This window comes from Stylophora pistillata, chromosome 4 (assembly GCF_964205215.1).
Source record: "Stylophora pistillata chromosome 4, jaStyPist1.2, whole genome shotgun sequence".
NCBI classification, from domain to species: domain Eukaryota; kingdom Metazoa; phylum Cnidaria; class Anthozoa; order Scleractinia; family Pocilloporidae; genus Stylophora; species Stylophora pistillata.
The window spans coordinates 26,768,974-26,782,790 of NC_142522.1; the positions used below are offsets into that span (position 1 = coordinate 26,768,974).

General features: G+C 39.4%; 1 protein-coding gene across 3 annotated transcripts in view; it reads left to right on the top strand.

Moving 5' to 3' along the window:
- Window positions 1-13,817, top strand: part of LOC111339888 (actin-related protein 5) — a 15,535-nt gene continuing 1,718 nt past the window's right edge. The window contains exons 1-19 of one of the 3 annotated variants that reach the window (XM_022946618.2): window positions 1-76; window positions 466-576; window positions 2,615-2,703; window positions 2,816-2,935; window positions 3,726-3,837; window positions 4,060-4,155; window positions 4,518-4,611; window positions 5,150-5,249; window positions 5,460-5,576; window positions 6,732-6,842; window positions 6,928-7,005; window positions 8,951-8,986; window positions 9,385-9,480; window positions 9,827-10,048; window positions 10,446-10,563; window positions 11,145-11,239; window positions 12,218-12,312; window positions 12,996-13,073; window positions 13,416-13,533. In XM_022946618.2, the coding sequence (XP_022802353.1) occupies window positions 61-76; window positions 466-576; window positions 2,615-2,703; window positions 2,816-2,935; window positions 3,726-3,837; window positions 4,060-4,155; window positions 4,518-4,611; window positions 5,150-5,249; window positions 5,460-5,576; window positions 6,732-6,842; window positions 6,928-7,005; window positions 8,951-8,986; window positions 9,385-9,480; window positions 9,827-10,048; window positions 10,446-10,563; window positions 11,145-11,239; window positions 12,218-12,312; window positions 12,996-13,073; window positions 13,416-13,533 (1,902 nt within the window). In that variant the 5' untranslated portion in view covers window positions 1-60. Of the gene's footprint in view, window positions 77-135; window positions 155-465; window positions 577-2,614; window positions 2,704-2,815; window positions 2,936-3,127; window positions 3,260-3,725; window positions 3,838-4,059; window positions 4,156-4,517; window positions 4,612-5,149; window positions 5,250-5,459; window positions 5,577-6,731; window positions 6,843-6,927; window positions 7,006-8,950; window positions 8,987-9,384; window positions 9,481-9,826; window positions 10,049-10,445; window positions 10,564-11,144; window positions 11,240-12,217; window positions 12,313-12,995; window positions 13,074-13,415; window positions 13,534-13,817 lie in introns of those variants that run through there. The other 2 variants (XM_088755821.1, XM_088755822.1) reach the window with 2 other exon arrangements.

Here is a 13,817-nt window from a genome sequence, read left to right on the forward strand (position 1 = left end):
CCATCTAACTTTCATGAAATGCGTTCCGCTGTACCGTTATACAAGGGCGTTTAAACGAATATGGCGGAAGAGAGTGGTAAGTTTAGTTCTGTGAACAATAACAGCTTAGTTTTGTCATTTTGTCACACATGGAGTCAAGGCTTTACATTTTAAGGTTAGGTTTTCCATACTCATGGTCGTAAGGTAAAGTCTGTTTATGAGCAAGGTGGCCCATCAGGCCGGCGCTTAACTCCGGTTTCCGTAGCATGAAGCGACCAGCAGGAGTATTAATTTTCTACTCCCCTCTTGATAGTATGCTTGTTCACTGTAGGGTTACCCCCCAACATTAAATTCGTCGGTACCCATTTAAACAACTGGGTGAAGAGATGCACTGTGAGAGTAAAGTGTCTTGCCTAAGAACACGACTCAATGTCCCCATGCATGTTCGTGCTTTTTGGAAACTGTCTTTATTCATCTCTTGTTTAGATGTGGATGCTCGAATCTTCAGGTTTCAAGACTGTGAAACGTCTCCAGATTCATTCTATGACTATCCAGCAAATATAAGAGACAATTCAGTTCCACTTGTTATTGATAATGGTGAGTTCTTACTGGTGAGCCAGAGATGAAGCTAATGCTTATGCTTAAGTAGAATAGAAAGTTATCATTGCAACACAGGGCTCAACACTAACTTTTCAACTTGCTAGCCAGGTGGCTGGTGATAACTTAGATGTTACAACAATTTCAGTCTGTTTACTAGCCAAACTGGCGAGTGGAAACCAAAAACCATGAGCCAAAACTGAATTTCTACTAGTCTGTGGCTAGTTGGCTACTGCTAGCATTGAGCCCTGTGACAGTGTACATTTAGGAACTATGACAAGAATCAAGTGCACTATTGAAGCCTTCCAGGGATGAAAGGTTATATCCTTAAAACTAGATGTAGGAATACCCTCTTCATTCTATCCATAGCAGACTGAAACCAGTATTTTCTATTTGTTAACACACCCTCCAACTTAATTAGGTAGTCCACAGACTTTTTTAAAATGACTGAGACACTGCAAGTGCCTTGATTAGTACAATAATCTATTGTTCATTACAAGTTAACCCATAGAAAATTTAAGTTAATCTTTTTAATAGCAATCTACTGCACTTTCTATAATATTTTAATATCAGAAGAATGCTTGAAAAATTTGTAAATCACATGCCTCTGGCTAGTTATTTACAAACTTTTCTTCAAACATCCTGCATGAGTTATTAAATCAGCAAACCAATAGGAAGTGTGATCTATTGATTTCATGGTTATGCAAATGAGTGAGTGATGACACAGCTTCATCATTTATTAGCCAAGCAGAGAATAAAGTTAAAGACAGACTGCCAAGAACTCCCCATGTGGCCTTTGTAGTCGTATTGCATTATCACCTTCTAATTGTATTTTTGCTCTCACTGATGTATTGTTAGAAATTTTCCCCCTTTTGTGAGAGATGATGGAATGTTGTATAAAAATTGTTTTCAGCAAGGGTTGATTGTGTATCTAGGTGGATTGGGAGTTTGTGAAAGCCATTTCTTAGTCATGTCATCGATGTGTTTGCCCTGACGCATTTGGTCAATGATATCATCACCCTTTCCTGCATGTCTTTTACTATTTGTGCTTTGAGAGGTTTGACGTAAACTCTGTTGTCGAGTAGCACTTTGGCCTCTTCTTTTTTTTTTCTGTCTTATTCATGATGACTGTTGATGTGTTTCTTTTTTGTGCATTTGAAGCAGAGTTGTTTTTCAACTCTTTGAGCGCCATGACCTTATTGCATTTCAAATTGTATTGTGGCTTGGATACAGTAATCTTTGCAAGGTCTGTTGTGACTTTTTCCAAGTAGCTCTCAAAGGCAATAGAAGGCTGAACCGGTTGCATCCAGTTTGATATGAAATGGATGTGGTTCTTTGTTTTGTCCGTGAAAGGTGTATTGGAGATGCATTCATTTTGCAACAGATCTTGCAAGAGTTGGCCTGATTTTACATTTGTTTGTCACAGTTGTTGGGATGAATGTGAGACCCTATGATAGCACACTCACTTGGCTGTTGAAAATTTGATAATGCGACACGACCACAAAAACCAGATAGGGAGTCTGTACCAGTCTGTCTTTACCTTTATACTCAAAATTTTTTGGGAAATCTTGAAAGTCAGTGCTTAAAAAATACACTAAAATATAGTTTGATGACCAAACAACTCAACAAGCACTGTCAGATGGAAGGATGGCCAAATCTTATAGAAAGTTCAAGTTGATTGCTCAAGCAATATCACATATTGATTTAGCGTTGACCTAACAAATTTAATCTAAAGGCTGTAACGCCGTGCATATGCTTAACTGTGATTTCGTGTCTTTAAAGAATTTCTTTATGGGTATCCAGTCTCAGTAAAAGCTTTAGAACATAGGACTACACGTACTTGTAAATCTTCACCTGTGAAAGTGTCCTAAGTTGCCAACAGGAATGGCTTTTTGCAAGTATGTACAAATGCAGAGTTTTTGTTGGGGCTCAAAGAAGGTTTTGGATAGACAGTTGTAAGAAGATATTGTATGCGTACACAAGTGCCTTTAGTGTATTTTTTTTTTTTTTTTTGTTAATACACATTTGATAATTTTAGGGGGACACTGTTGCAGAGCAGGGTGGGCCACTGACAATAAGCCAAGACTAAACTTTAGAAATTTGGTGGCCAAAGCTAGAGGAAGGAAAGTAAGTATCACTATGGCTGTTTTTTGAAAAAGCATTCCATCCTGCCTTTGCTTTGATGTTGGTTCAAGGTTCCTTTTTTAGAAATTTGGTGACAATGAGTGTAATCTTTCAGGATGGTGATGCATCAGGAGCTGGATACTCTGTAGGAAATGATATTGGAAATCTAGAAGTGGTCAGATGGGCCTTGAGGACTCAGTTTGATCGAGATGTTGTAACGCACTATGAGTGCCAGGTACAGCAGATGAGTTTAACTTGAAATGATATTGGAAATCTAGAAGTGGTCAGATGGGCCTTGAGGACTCAGTTTGATCGAGATGTTGTAATGCACTATGAGTGCCAGGTACAGCAGATGAGTTTAACTTGAAATGATATTGGAAATCTAGAAGTGGTCAGATGGGCCTTGAGGACTCAGTTTGATCGAGATGTTGTAACACACTATGAGTGCCAGGTACAGCAGATGAGTTTAACTTGAAATGATATTGGAAATCTAGAAGTGGTCAGATGGGCCTTGAGGACTCAGTTTGATCGAGATGTTGTAACGCACTATGAGTGCCAGGTACAGCAGATGAGTTTAACTCGAGAGAAAGGTTTTTTGTATGGAAACCAAATTAGTAAACTTTGATTTTCAAAGAAAAGAGAGATGTTAAACATTTAATTTAACAATCTTTTACAGTATTTGACATAGGAAATCTTGGTTTTTCATCAGGAATGAAGCCTCCTTCGTAACATAGGATGCTTTCACTGTTGCTGATCAAAGCAGTGTACAGAAGACCTATGTCTCATGTACATATGTGTTGCTCACAAACATAGTCATTGTAGCTGATCTGGTGGAACATTGGGTGGCAAAATGTCAGGGGTAGCCTAAGATTTTGAATTTATACAGAGTAGTCATAACAGTTGGTTAAAACTGCACAATAAAAATGTTCATTGGAAGTTTTCAATTTATACATTGTTTGAGTATTTACATGGTGCAAAATTACTGACAAAATAATGATAAAACTGCGAATGATATTTTCAAACAGGAGCAAGTGTTTGATCACATCTTTAGTCACCTTGGAGTCAACACACTAGGAAGTGTTAATCATCCTATTGTTATGACAGAACCAGTTTGTAACCCAAACTACTGTCGGCAGTGTAAGTATTGCAAGATCATAAATATCATATACAATTAATATTTGGGCTTGTCATGCAACACTATTGATCCCTGGGTATGAAGAATGTTGAAGGCCGGTGAAGATTATCTAACAAGGCCTCTGAAGGAGACCGTGTTTATGGTCCATTTCAGTTCCATAATTATTATCTTATTAGTCTTAGTTACTTATAATAATTATTTTGTTTTTGATCTTTGTCTTTCAGCCATGTCTGAGTTGTTGTTTGAGTGTTACAATGTTCCAAGTGTAGCTTATGGGATTGACAGCCTCTTTAGCCTTTATTACAACTCCCCAAACTCAGGTGAGAGTTGTAATAAATTGTATAAAGGGGGTAATTTTCTAAAGAAACCATGGTGCTGTGTTGTTGGGGGTAACAAGGTAATTTGGTTTTATCAACTCAGTTGATAATGTAATTGGCCACCATAAAGAGTTAAAAAGCTGAAATTTTGAGCGTTAGTCCTTCATCAAAGTGAATGATGAAGGGCCAACACTCAAAATGTCAGCTTTTAACTCTTTATGGTGGCCAATTTGTATTTAATTGTAGTTTAGAAATAGAGAATATTTCAGGGATATAACCTTCATCAGACTGAGGTTAATCAATTTTGTTGGCAATCAATTATATTAAATGCTAATCTTTTTCATTATGAATTCACCTACTTGTAGATAAAACCACTGCACTTGTGGTGTCATCTGGATGTCAAGTCAGTCATGTTTTGCCTGTTGTAAATGGGAGACTGGATGCTAGCAACTGTAAGAGGTTAGTTAATTTCCATTGAAGCACAAAATCAAATAGCCCATTTCTGAATTTCCTTTAGCCTCTTTTTTTTTTCCTGGTGCTCATCCTTTCGTATGGTAATAAGTTTTCATTCACATGCAAATTAAACTCCTTTTCATACGCATGGTTGAGCACCAGGCCTCATTTTGAAAAAGAGGCCAAACGTAATTCGGAAATGGCCAAGGTATTACCTTAATTTTTTTTTTGCATTCATTGGGTGTACTTAATGTGTGAGCAATGAGATCAACATAAATGTATCATCAGATGGGCTGCACTCAGCATGATACAGGAATTTGTTCCTCAACTTTTAATAGGTTGAACTGACTCTGTGGTCCACGAGAAATGCCCTTTAGTTGTGAAGTCATGACAAAGATTTTTGTGGGAAATTTTAAATCTTACAGTACCTCCCAAAGGTTCACAACCTGGAGCGTAGCTAGAGTTTTGCAGTCCAGCTCTTCAACGCTTAGTACTGTATGTGTTTGCATGTTTCATTCAACCTTGTTGTACACTAACCATACAGGATTAATCTGGGTGGAGCACTTGCCACATGGTACATGCAGCGACTTCTACAGCTAAAACATCCTCACCATGCTGCTCAGATTACACTCTCAAGAGCGCAGGTGAGGATATGGAGAATAATTTGTCTGTTGTTGTTTTTGGTGACTATCAGGTACTTACAGTTATGATCTGAATTGCAGACTGAAGACAGTGTTACATAGTCATGATTACTATACCAGTTTAGCTGTTCATGCAGTTTTGTTGACAGTGTTCAGCTTATAGCTGTTGCTTTCAAAAGACAGATAGCAGCTTCATCTTCTATTCTTTTGTAGGAATTAGTTCATAGTCATGGTTTTATGGCATCTGATTACTCTAAAGAACTGGAAGAATGGGCTTCATCTGATTATTATGATGATAATGTCTATAAAATTCAGCTTCCATATGCTCAGGTTGGTTTCATGTTAAGCAGAACACTGTAGTTCAATCACTGGTGATTTTTAAAATGATTTCAGTCTAACACATAAGGCCAGTTACATGTTGCATGTGTAGTGGGTTTTATTATTAACATCTCTCAGTCAGTATGTGCTTTATGATTGTTCAGTCTAGCGGGCTGTACGTGCTTTATGATTGGTCAGTCTAGTGGGCTGTATGTGCTTTATGATTGGTTAGTCTAGCAGGCTGTATGTGCTTTATAATTGGTCAGTCTAGCAGGCTGTATATCACTGTATGGCCAGCTACATTTAAAATTTTGTTTCAATTGAAATCTTTCCCTTCTACTTGAATCCAGAGGTATAATGAGTACCTTACTACTGTAACTGTAACTTGGTCTTTAACTTACATGTACAGTATGGACCTTGAACTCAATTTGTAAGAGGTACAAGTACTGTAAATCTTCTAATAAGCCCCCCAGGGGGCATATTTTTTTCAGGTACTTTGGGGGGAGGGGGGCTTAATAGAGGGGGATGCTTGTTAATTTAGAACTCAATAAAGAACTCAATTTTGTGATATAATTCTCTCAATAGACCTTGTTTAGCCATGTTATATTTTTAGTATTGCTCTGTAATTTCCGTATATGGTATTCTGTTGATGATAACATCAATCAATCAAGCACAATAATCAATTTAAAATGACAAACTAAAGTTACAGTACTTGAATAACTTTATCATACTTACTGACATGGAGTGTTATTTTGATTTTTTAAGGGGAGGGGTGGGAGGGCTTAATAAATTTCTTCCTCTTAAGAGGGGTAGCTTATTGGAAGGGGGCTTGTTAGAGGGTGGTAGCTTGTTAGAGGGGGGTAGCTTATTAGAGGGGCACTTGTTAGAGGGGGGTAGCTTATTAGAGGGGGTAGCTTATATGAGGGGGAGCTCATTAGAGGGGGGCTTATTACAGGGGGGTAGCTTATTAGAGGGGGGCTTGTTAGAGGGGGGTAGCTTATTAGAGGGGGGCTTATTAGGAGATTTACTGTATACATGATTACAGTTTGAGAAACATGAGAAATCCTAAATAACTAACAAAAAATCTGAGGTGTTACTTGGTGGTGTGAGTAAAAGGTGTTTCTGAAAGCAGGTAATTTTAGGGTTTCACTCTTTTTATGGTAACAGGTTCCAACTCCCCAGGCAAGTGGACCTAAAAATGAAGAAAAGGAAAAGCTTAGAAGACAAAAGCAAGGAAGGAGGTTACAAGAGATCAATGCAAGAAGGAGAGAAGAAAAGGCAAGATTTTGTTGCTACATGTATAGTGTAAAAATATTTTATCACTTGTTGATGAATAGTCAAAAATTATCCTTGCTTATCTCAGCTTGCAGAAGAACAAGAGAGGCTGCAAGATCTGATTAATATTCAAGAACTGGAATCTCAAGACAGTGGGGAGTTCCAGGTAAAACACACGATTTAGCTCTACAAAATTACCAGTACTTATCACAGACATGATCTACTCCTTAGAATAATGTTGAAGTTTAGTGAATAGCTTAATTACATAAAAGAAAGTGAAGAATATTTCAACTAAGTAAATGAAGGTGGCAAGGCTCGATGGTACCGATGGTAGCCCATTAGCCACAGACTAGTAGAAATTCAGTTTTGGCTAGTGCTTTTCGATTTCCATCAGTCAGTTTGGCTATAGTCTCCCTCGCAGCCGTTTTTTTTGGATGTTACGCTACGCTCCCCCAAAAGAACGGTTGCTGACAACCGAACTACATTCCTTTCTCCGAATTGGCCAATCACAGCTCGGGTTCCATTTTCAGGAACCTTTTCGCGCCAGACTCACCTTTTGAGACTCGTCCAATCAGATATCGTTTTCTATCGCGACCCTCATGTGGAAAACACAAGACAAATGGCGGTGCTTGAAGGAGCTTTTCGCAAAGCGTCGTCATAGTTCAAAATTTTCGAGCTTAATGCTCACCAGAAGCTTGCAATTAGAAAAGTTTTAGTCGAGAAAGATGTTTTTGTTAAGTTGCCTACAGGATCCGGGAAATCGTTAACTGATATCTCAAGCACTTCCGCTCGTGTTTGACCATGTTACCGAGGAAAGTGATCATATTATTGTTATTGTTGTTGCGTTGTACCAACGTGCGGAAACACTCGATAATTCGGGCCGATTTCCTCTACCGGTGATAAGAAGCCACGAACATAACTAATCAGGTTTACTCCAGCTAGCAGCGGACTGGTAAATGAAGAAGTACAAGTAGTGTAGGAGACGTTGGCCGACCTAAATTGCAGTGTTCTCGAAGCCTTCGCCCGGTTTGTTGAGGGCAAGCACGCGCTTTTTTCCTCCTGATCTCCATCTGTAGGTCGAAGCAAGCGTTTAGCCCATGGCCTCGATTGAAAGGCGTCTTGTATTTCGTTTTGATTATTGATGTAATTTACTGTTTCTTATATATTCTGACTTTTATAATCTGTAGTAACCTCTTGAAGTAGTGCGAATAAAGAGTTTCAGTTCAGTTTTTAGCTTCTTCTACTTTCTCAGTTGCTCGCTGAAACTTTAACAACCGCTCAAACAATCTAGCGTTCGTGTCGTTGGCGTAGCAGTTGACGTCTATGTTAAGCGTAGATTCTATAATTTCAACGACATTGTGAGAAGTTTTCCCAAAAATATATACTCTATCTTTACCACGGCACAACGATGAACATGTGAAACAATTTGAGCTCTCATTGACAAATTTCTTCAGTGTTTCTCCCGACATGATAGCTAGATCATCTGCCATATCCACATTTTCGTGAAACCTTACGTCATTCAGATTTTCTGGTATGTGATTGGTCTGTTCAGTAGACCGCGAACAAACCGCAAGGACAATGAGAAAGGAATGTAGTTCGGATGTCAGCAGCCGTTTTTTGGGGGGAGCGTTGCGTGACATCCAAAAAAAAACGCCTGCGAGGGAGACTAGTTTGGCCAGTAAACAAACTGAAATTGTCATAACATCTAAGATGTCATTAGCCTCTTGGCTAGTAAGTTAAAAAGTTAGTGTCGAGCCCTGGGTGGTAGAATTGTATTTAAACTCTTTAGAAATTGGATTCACGACTCTAGGATCACAATTCTTTTATTCTTCCTATTCCCAATGAGAAACTTTACTACATTTGCTATAGTGACGTTTGCGCTTATTTAGTTGAGTGACATCGTATTTAGTATTTTCATGGTCAAAGTTAAGAATTATGACCTAAATTTGTTTGTTGTTTCACTGCTATTCAAGGTATTGTAATATTTTACCACACTACTAAGTATGTCAAATGTAGCTTTGATGCGTGGACAGATTGGTAACGTTGTGTTTAGCATTTTCATTGTCAAAGTTAAGGATTCTAAGACAAATTTGTTTGTTTGTCATTTGCAGAGATCTTTAGCAGCAGGAGGCTTTCAGAGTTCTGAGGTGAACGACACGTACATGTATCTCCTTTTTGCTTCAAATACTTTTGTGCCTATCTGATTTTTGTATGCCTTGCTAGCCCCCTAACTGCCTTCTTGATAGTTTGCTTCATCAGCCTGCTCATCATGTTTTTGTATTTATATATCTCTGTCTATCTGTCTGTTTTTCGGACTTTTTGTCTGTCCGTCTGTCTTTCTGTCTTTCTTCCTGTCTGTCTGTTTTCTGTCTGCCCAGTCATTGTCCTTCAAGAATGGTCTTGCGTTTATCGTTGGATTCATTTCTCGAAGTTTTCTTATGTGAAGCTCTTTGAATCATTTTTGTTGGTTTGCTTGATTTTATTGCTGTATCGTCATAAGCAAGTGTTAAACTCAGTTGTTAAAACTAAGTTGATTCTTTGTCAGGCATTACAAGGTGCTATCAAAAATCTGACCACTTCTATCAAAAAGCGAAAGGACAAGATTGTAGCCATGCAGACAGCATTGGAATTAGATTCCGAGGTGAGCTTTTGGAGGAATACAAGTCTGAGCCCTTGCAACACAACGTTGTCCCCGGTTTAAGGGTCTTCCTCGAGGTCCAGCGCGAATGTGCGACCACATAATTTCCAGGATTGTTTTTAATAACTTTTTCCATAAGCGGCTGGATCTCGAGATAAGCCTATGTTTAGTGCCGTTCTGAAGGATCTCGAGATTAGTTTAGTGTTTGTTTTTGGTTTTTCTTCCGATCAGCCGTTAATCGGTTAACCCCCGGATAACTGTTCATTCCTTCAAGAATGCTTTCCAAGAGCAATGGACTGGATTATTTTTTAGCTTAAAAGTGCATATTCTTACCTCCCTATAACTACAGGTCAAGGAGAAAGACGAAATTGTTGACGTTGTATCTGAAGCGCCTGCCGTCGAGAGCAAAAAGAGACAGCGGACTCCCAAGGGAGCAGCCATGGCGGAGGAGAAGAGTGGAAAGAGACTAAAGGAAGAGAAGAAACAAGAAATGCAACAGAAGAGCCAGGAGGACGTGCAACGAGAGGAAACGTTCAAAACATGGCTGACGGGTTTGCACAGAAGGAGAAAGGTGCGTTTCAGGGAAAAGGTCCTGTCTTTATCATTGGTACCATTTGTGTTGTCCATTACGGGCCTAAATTCGTTGGTGGAAAGAGACCGGGAATCCAAATCTAGGGGGGCCCAAGTCTGCTATGACACTGGTGTTGAGTAGTTTTGTTGGTTGAACATTACATCTGATCCATACTGCTAATATGATGAAGGCTTGCCTCTTGTTATACTGCAAAATCGGGACAGGATATTGGTGTTCAAGGCCCTTTTTTTAGGCGTGAAAATCATGACAGCTCTGGAAGGTCTTGCTAATACTGCGAGTGCCTCCCTGAGAAGTCTTCAGTTGTTTATGACTGGACAACTTAAATAATGATGCCCAAAACTGAGGATGTGTCCTTGGCTGTACGTTATTTTGTTAGGAAATACTGGACGCTCGTCAACAACGCGTACAAAGGAGAGAGGAACTGGCGAGCAGACGAAGTCAAGCCTCCTTGGAAAGAATGAGGATTCTATCACAACTGGCGTACGATCCGAATGGTAGGTATGATTAGTGAAAGCAGTTTATTGTTGTGTAGCCTTGATTCAACGATTTTTCTGCCAGTGTGTTATTTTGTCTGTAAGGTATAGTGTCAAGGGCCGTCTTAGACTGAAACAACCAAGGAAAAAAAAAGTAGCCGGGAAAAGTTCTGTGCTTCTTTGAGTAGGGCTGCTACTAAGTTTCGAAGCAGTCTTTACCTTGGACATATCACCCATAGCAGGGAAATATAAGGCTAAGTATACCGTGACAGCAATCGACATCTTCCCTCGCAACATCAAATGAGGTTACCCGTAACAGTAGTTTTAGGTTACGGGCCCCTATTGACAGGTCTGGCTAAGTGTCTTAGCAAGGAAATTGACTAGATGACAAAGACACTCATGGAATTGATGTACTGATCGTTAAAGAGAATGTGCCTCCTGATCCTCGAAGAATTAAAAAATTTCAATCCCTTTGAGACAATTATTGTGTCTATTAAAATTAATGGTAGGTGATTAATTACAAGAAGCGACACCCACTTGTGGCATATCTGTGACAGAGAAGAAGGGTTTACCTGTTAACTAGAAATGTGTTTTCATCATAGTTCGTGACGATGGTACGACAAGAAGTTCACACAAGAAACCAAAAGAAGATACATTCGGCCAAAACGATGATGACTGGATGGTGTATAGATCAATTGTAAGTAACACGGAATCGGTGAGACTCATTCTTTCCGTGATATTTTTTTCTCGTGTTTTCCCACATTTCCTTTCCATTTCATCGAATTCAGGTAATATATCTGCGTTATTGACCAAGCGTGGGACCAGGTGGCTGGATATTGGTGGAATTCTTTTTTTTTTTTTTTTTTTTTGCGTTAAAATGGACCTCGGCTAATATCCAGTCATCTTTGACCGAAAAAGCTTGGTCAGTAAAGGATTTATTGCATGGCAAAAAGATTTCGCTTTGATAATAAAAATCAAGAATAACTTATTTATTTCGAGAGCCGAAAAGAGAGTTTATGGTAGCGGGCAAGATGGGCCCATCTTGCCTGCTCAGGTAGCCAATCAGAACATAGGATTCGCTTCATCTTGCCCGCGGGTGCTGCCAGCGATATAATGATAAGCCAGCTTGACCTCGAAGTCACGTTTAGCCGACTAGCCTATTCCAGGCGTACAACAAAACGGTGCACAATCCGAGCGAAATAGCGGCAGAGCGAAAAACGAGCGGCGTAGAGAGCGCGGTGTTCATTACGCGACCCAACTCAAACTTCCCTCGATTTTTTCGCTCCTCGGCTACGATCGCGCTACTTCCTGTCGCGCTTCGCTTCTTACTTAGCGTCTAGACCAAGCGTTAGAACAGGCTACTGGTCAATTAAAACCAGAGTAATCACGACGGCCAATCAAAAACAATGGGATGTGTCCCAGGGAACCATTGGGAACTAAAACTTGCCAATCAAAGCAATGGAATGTGTCCCAGGGAGCTTGTGGGAACAAAAACTGGTCAATCAAAAGCAATGAGGTACGTCCCCTGGGAGCCTATTGATTGATAGAAAGTTTGGCGGGAATTTTTTGGACCAATAACATCAGAGCGTAGTGAAGGAAAATAAAAGCAATTTCAGATATCTTTCTGCAATCAATCGAAAGTTGCTCTAATTAGGAGATGTTTTCTTTTCCACAGAATAAGGATGCGGGTGACTCCGATAGCGAAAAAGAACAGGAGGAACTGAACGAGCTTGAAAATTTACTTAAGAAACACGATCCCGATTTTTCAAAGTAAGTTCAGTTTTCTTTCGATTTATAGCAAATCGAAACTAAAGTTTTTGTTAAGGTGGCTCAACACAGTTTTCGATACCTGTGTTTCTTTCACCATTTTCTCTGGCACCCTTGATCTCTCGGTCGCCAAAACTGGCAGCAAGCAAGTTCACAACACAAGCTTTGTTTTTTTCGATAGTTAAGCTGACGTAGGTGCCGTTGCCATGGCGACTTGAATAAATATAAACAGGCCTTTAAAATCGGTTTTGTTTATTTGTAGAAAATCTAGTTAATCTAATTAGATTTTCTTTATGATTTGCATGCAACGAGCTTGTAACGATACTCACAAGTTAACACCATTATGCTAACAATTTAACAGAGAGATCTTTAATTATTCCTTGTTGAGGTTCACTCGATTATCTAGAATTTCCTTTGTTAAAAATAATTTTTTTTTTCAATACTTTTCAATAGTTTTACCCCCGATTTCTCGAACCAATTTGCATTTCCCCTGGAGGTTCGAGAAATCGGGATTCCACTGTAATACGTTCTTAAGTTGTCAAACTGAACTCATGGCCCATGTGTATAACAAAAACCACACCCGCAAGGCAGCCCTGCAAATTGTTAAAGCTCTTGACGTATAGGAATTCCCCACGGGCTGTTTCATTCCGCTTTCACTAACAACGATAAATTATCTTGCTTTGTAGACGTTTTGGAGGCAAACCAGAGACTGCTGTTGATTGGGCAGAGTATTACCAATTACACCTTGGTGTAGAAAGAATAAGGTAATTTAGAAGGGAATCGCCTTACTGCAGGGTAACCGCCGGGTATCTTTCCTTGTTTTTTTTTGTCTTTTAGTTTTCTTTTTTTTTTTTCTTTTTTCCCAAAAATGAACCGGTCTGGCCATGGGAAAGAAGACGCTTCATGGAGATGAACTAATTTCTGTTTGCTGTGATCAGTTCACAAGGTCACCGCGCTTACGTTGCCATGTTAAGCGTTGACAAATAGCGCCAACATAATATTAGGTTCAAGTTTAGAGACCAGAAAGAGTAATGTGAGAATGATTTTATTATATATATATTATATATTATATATTTTTTTTTTGGTGTTTATTTTTTTCGTTGTAGAGTCCCCGAAATAGTATATCAACCATCCATGCTGGGCATTGAACAAGCTGGCATTTCTGAAACAATAGATTTCATACTCAATCATTACTCAACAGACTTACAGACAGCTTTAGTGCAGGTAGGATATTTATTTATGATTGACTAGCTCATACCTTGTTCCCTACATGTGAGGGGTGGGAATGTTGGTGTAGTTTGACAGCACCGTAGATGAACTGTTTTGTATTATAGTTTAGACATGAGCTCGTTGAAAACAGTTGTCAGTTTATGTCACGGATCGATGTGAGAAGAACATTTAGATCTACCCATCGCCTTAGGGAGGGGAGGGGAGGGGAGGGGGCAGGCTGCCAGACCCTCTTAGAGGTTCATGCCTTTGGTACTCGCTTCTCCCGCCGCCTACTTTTA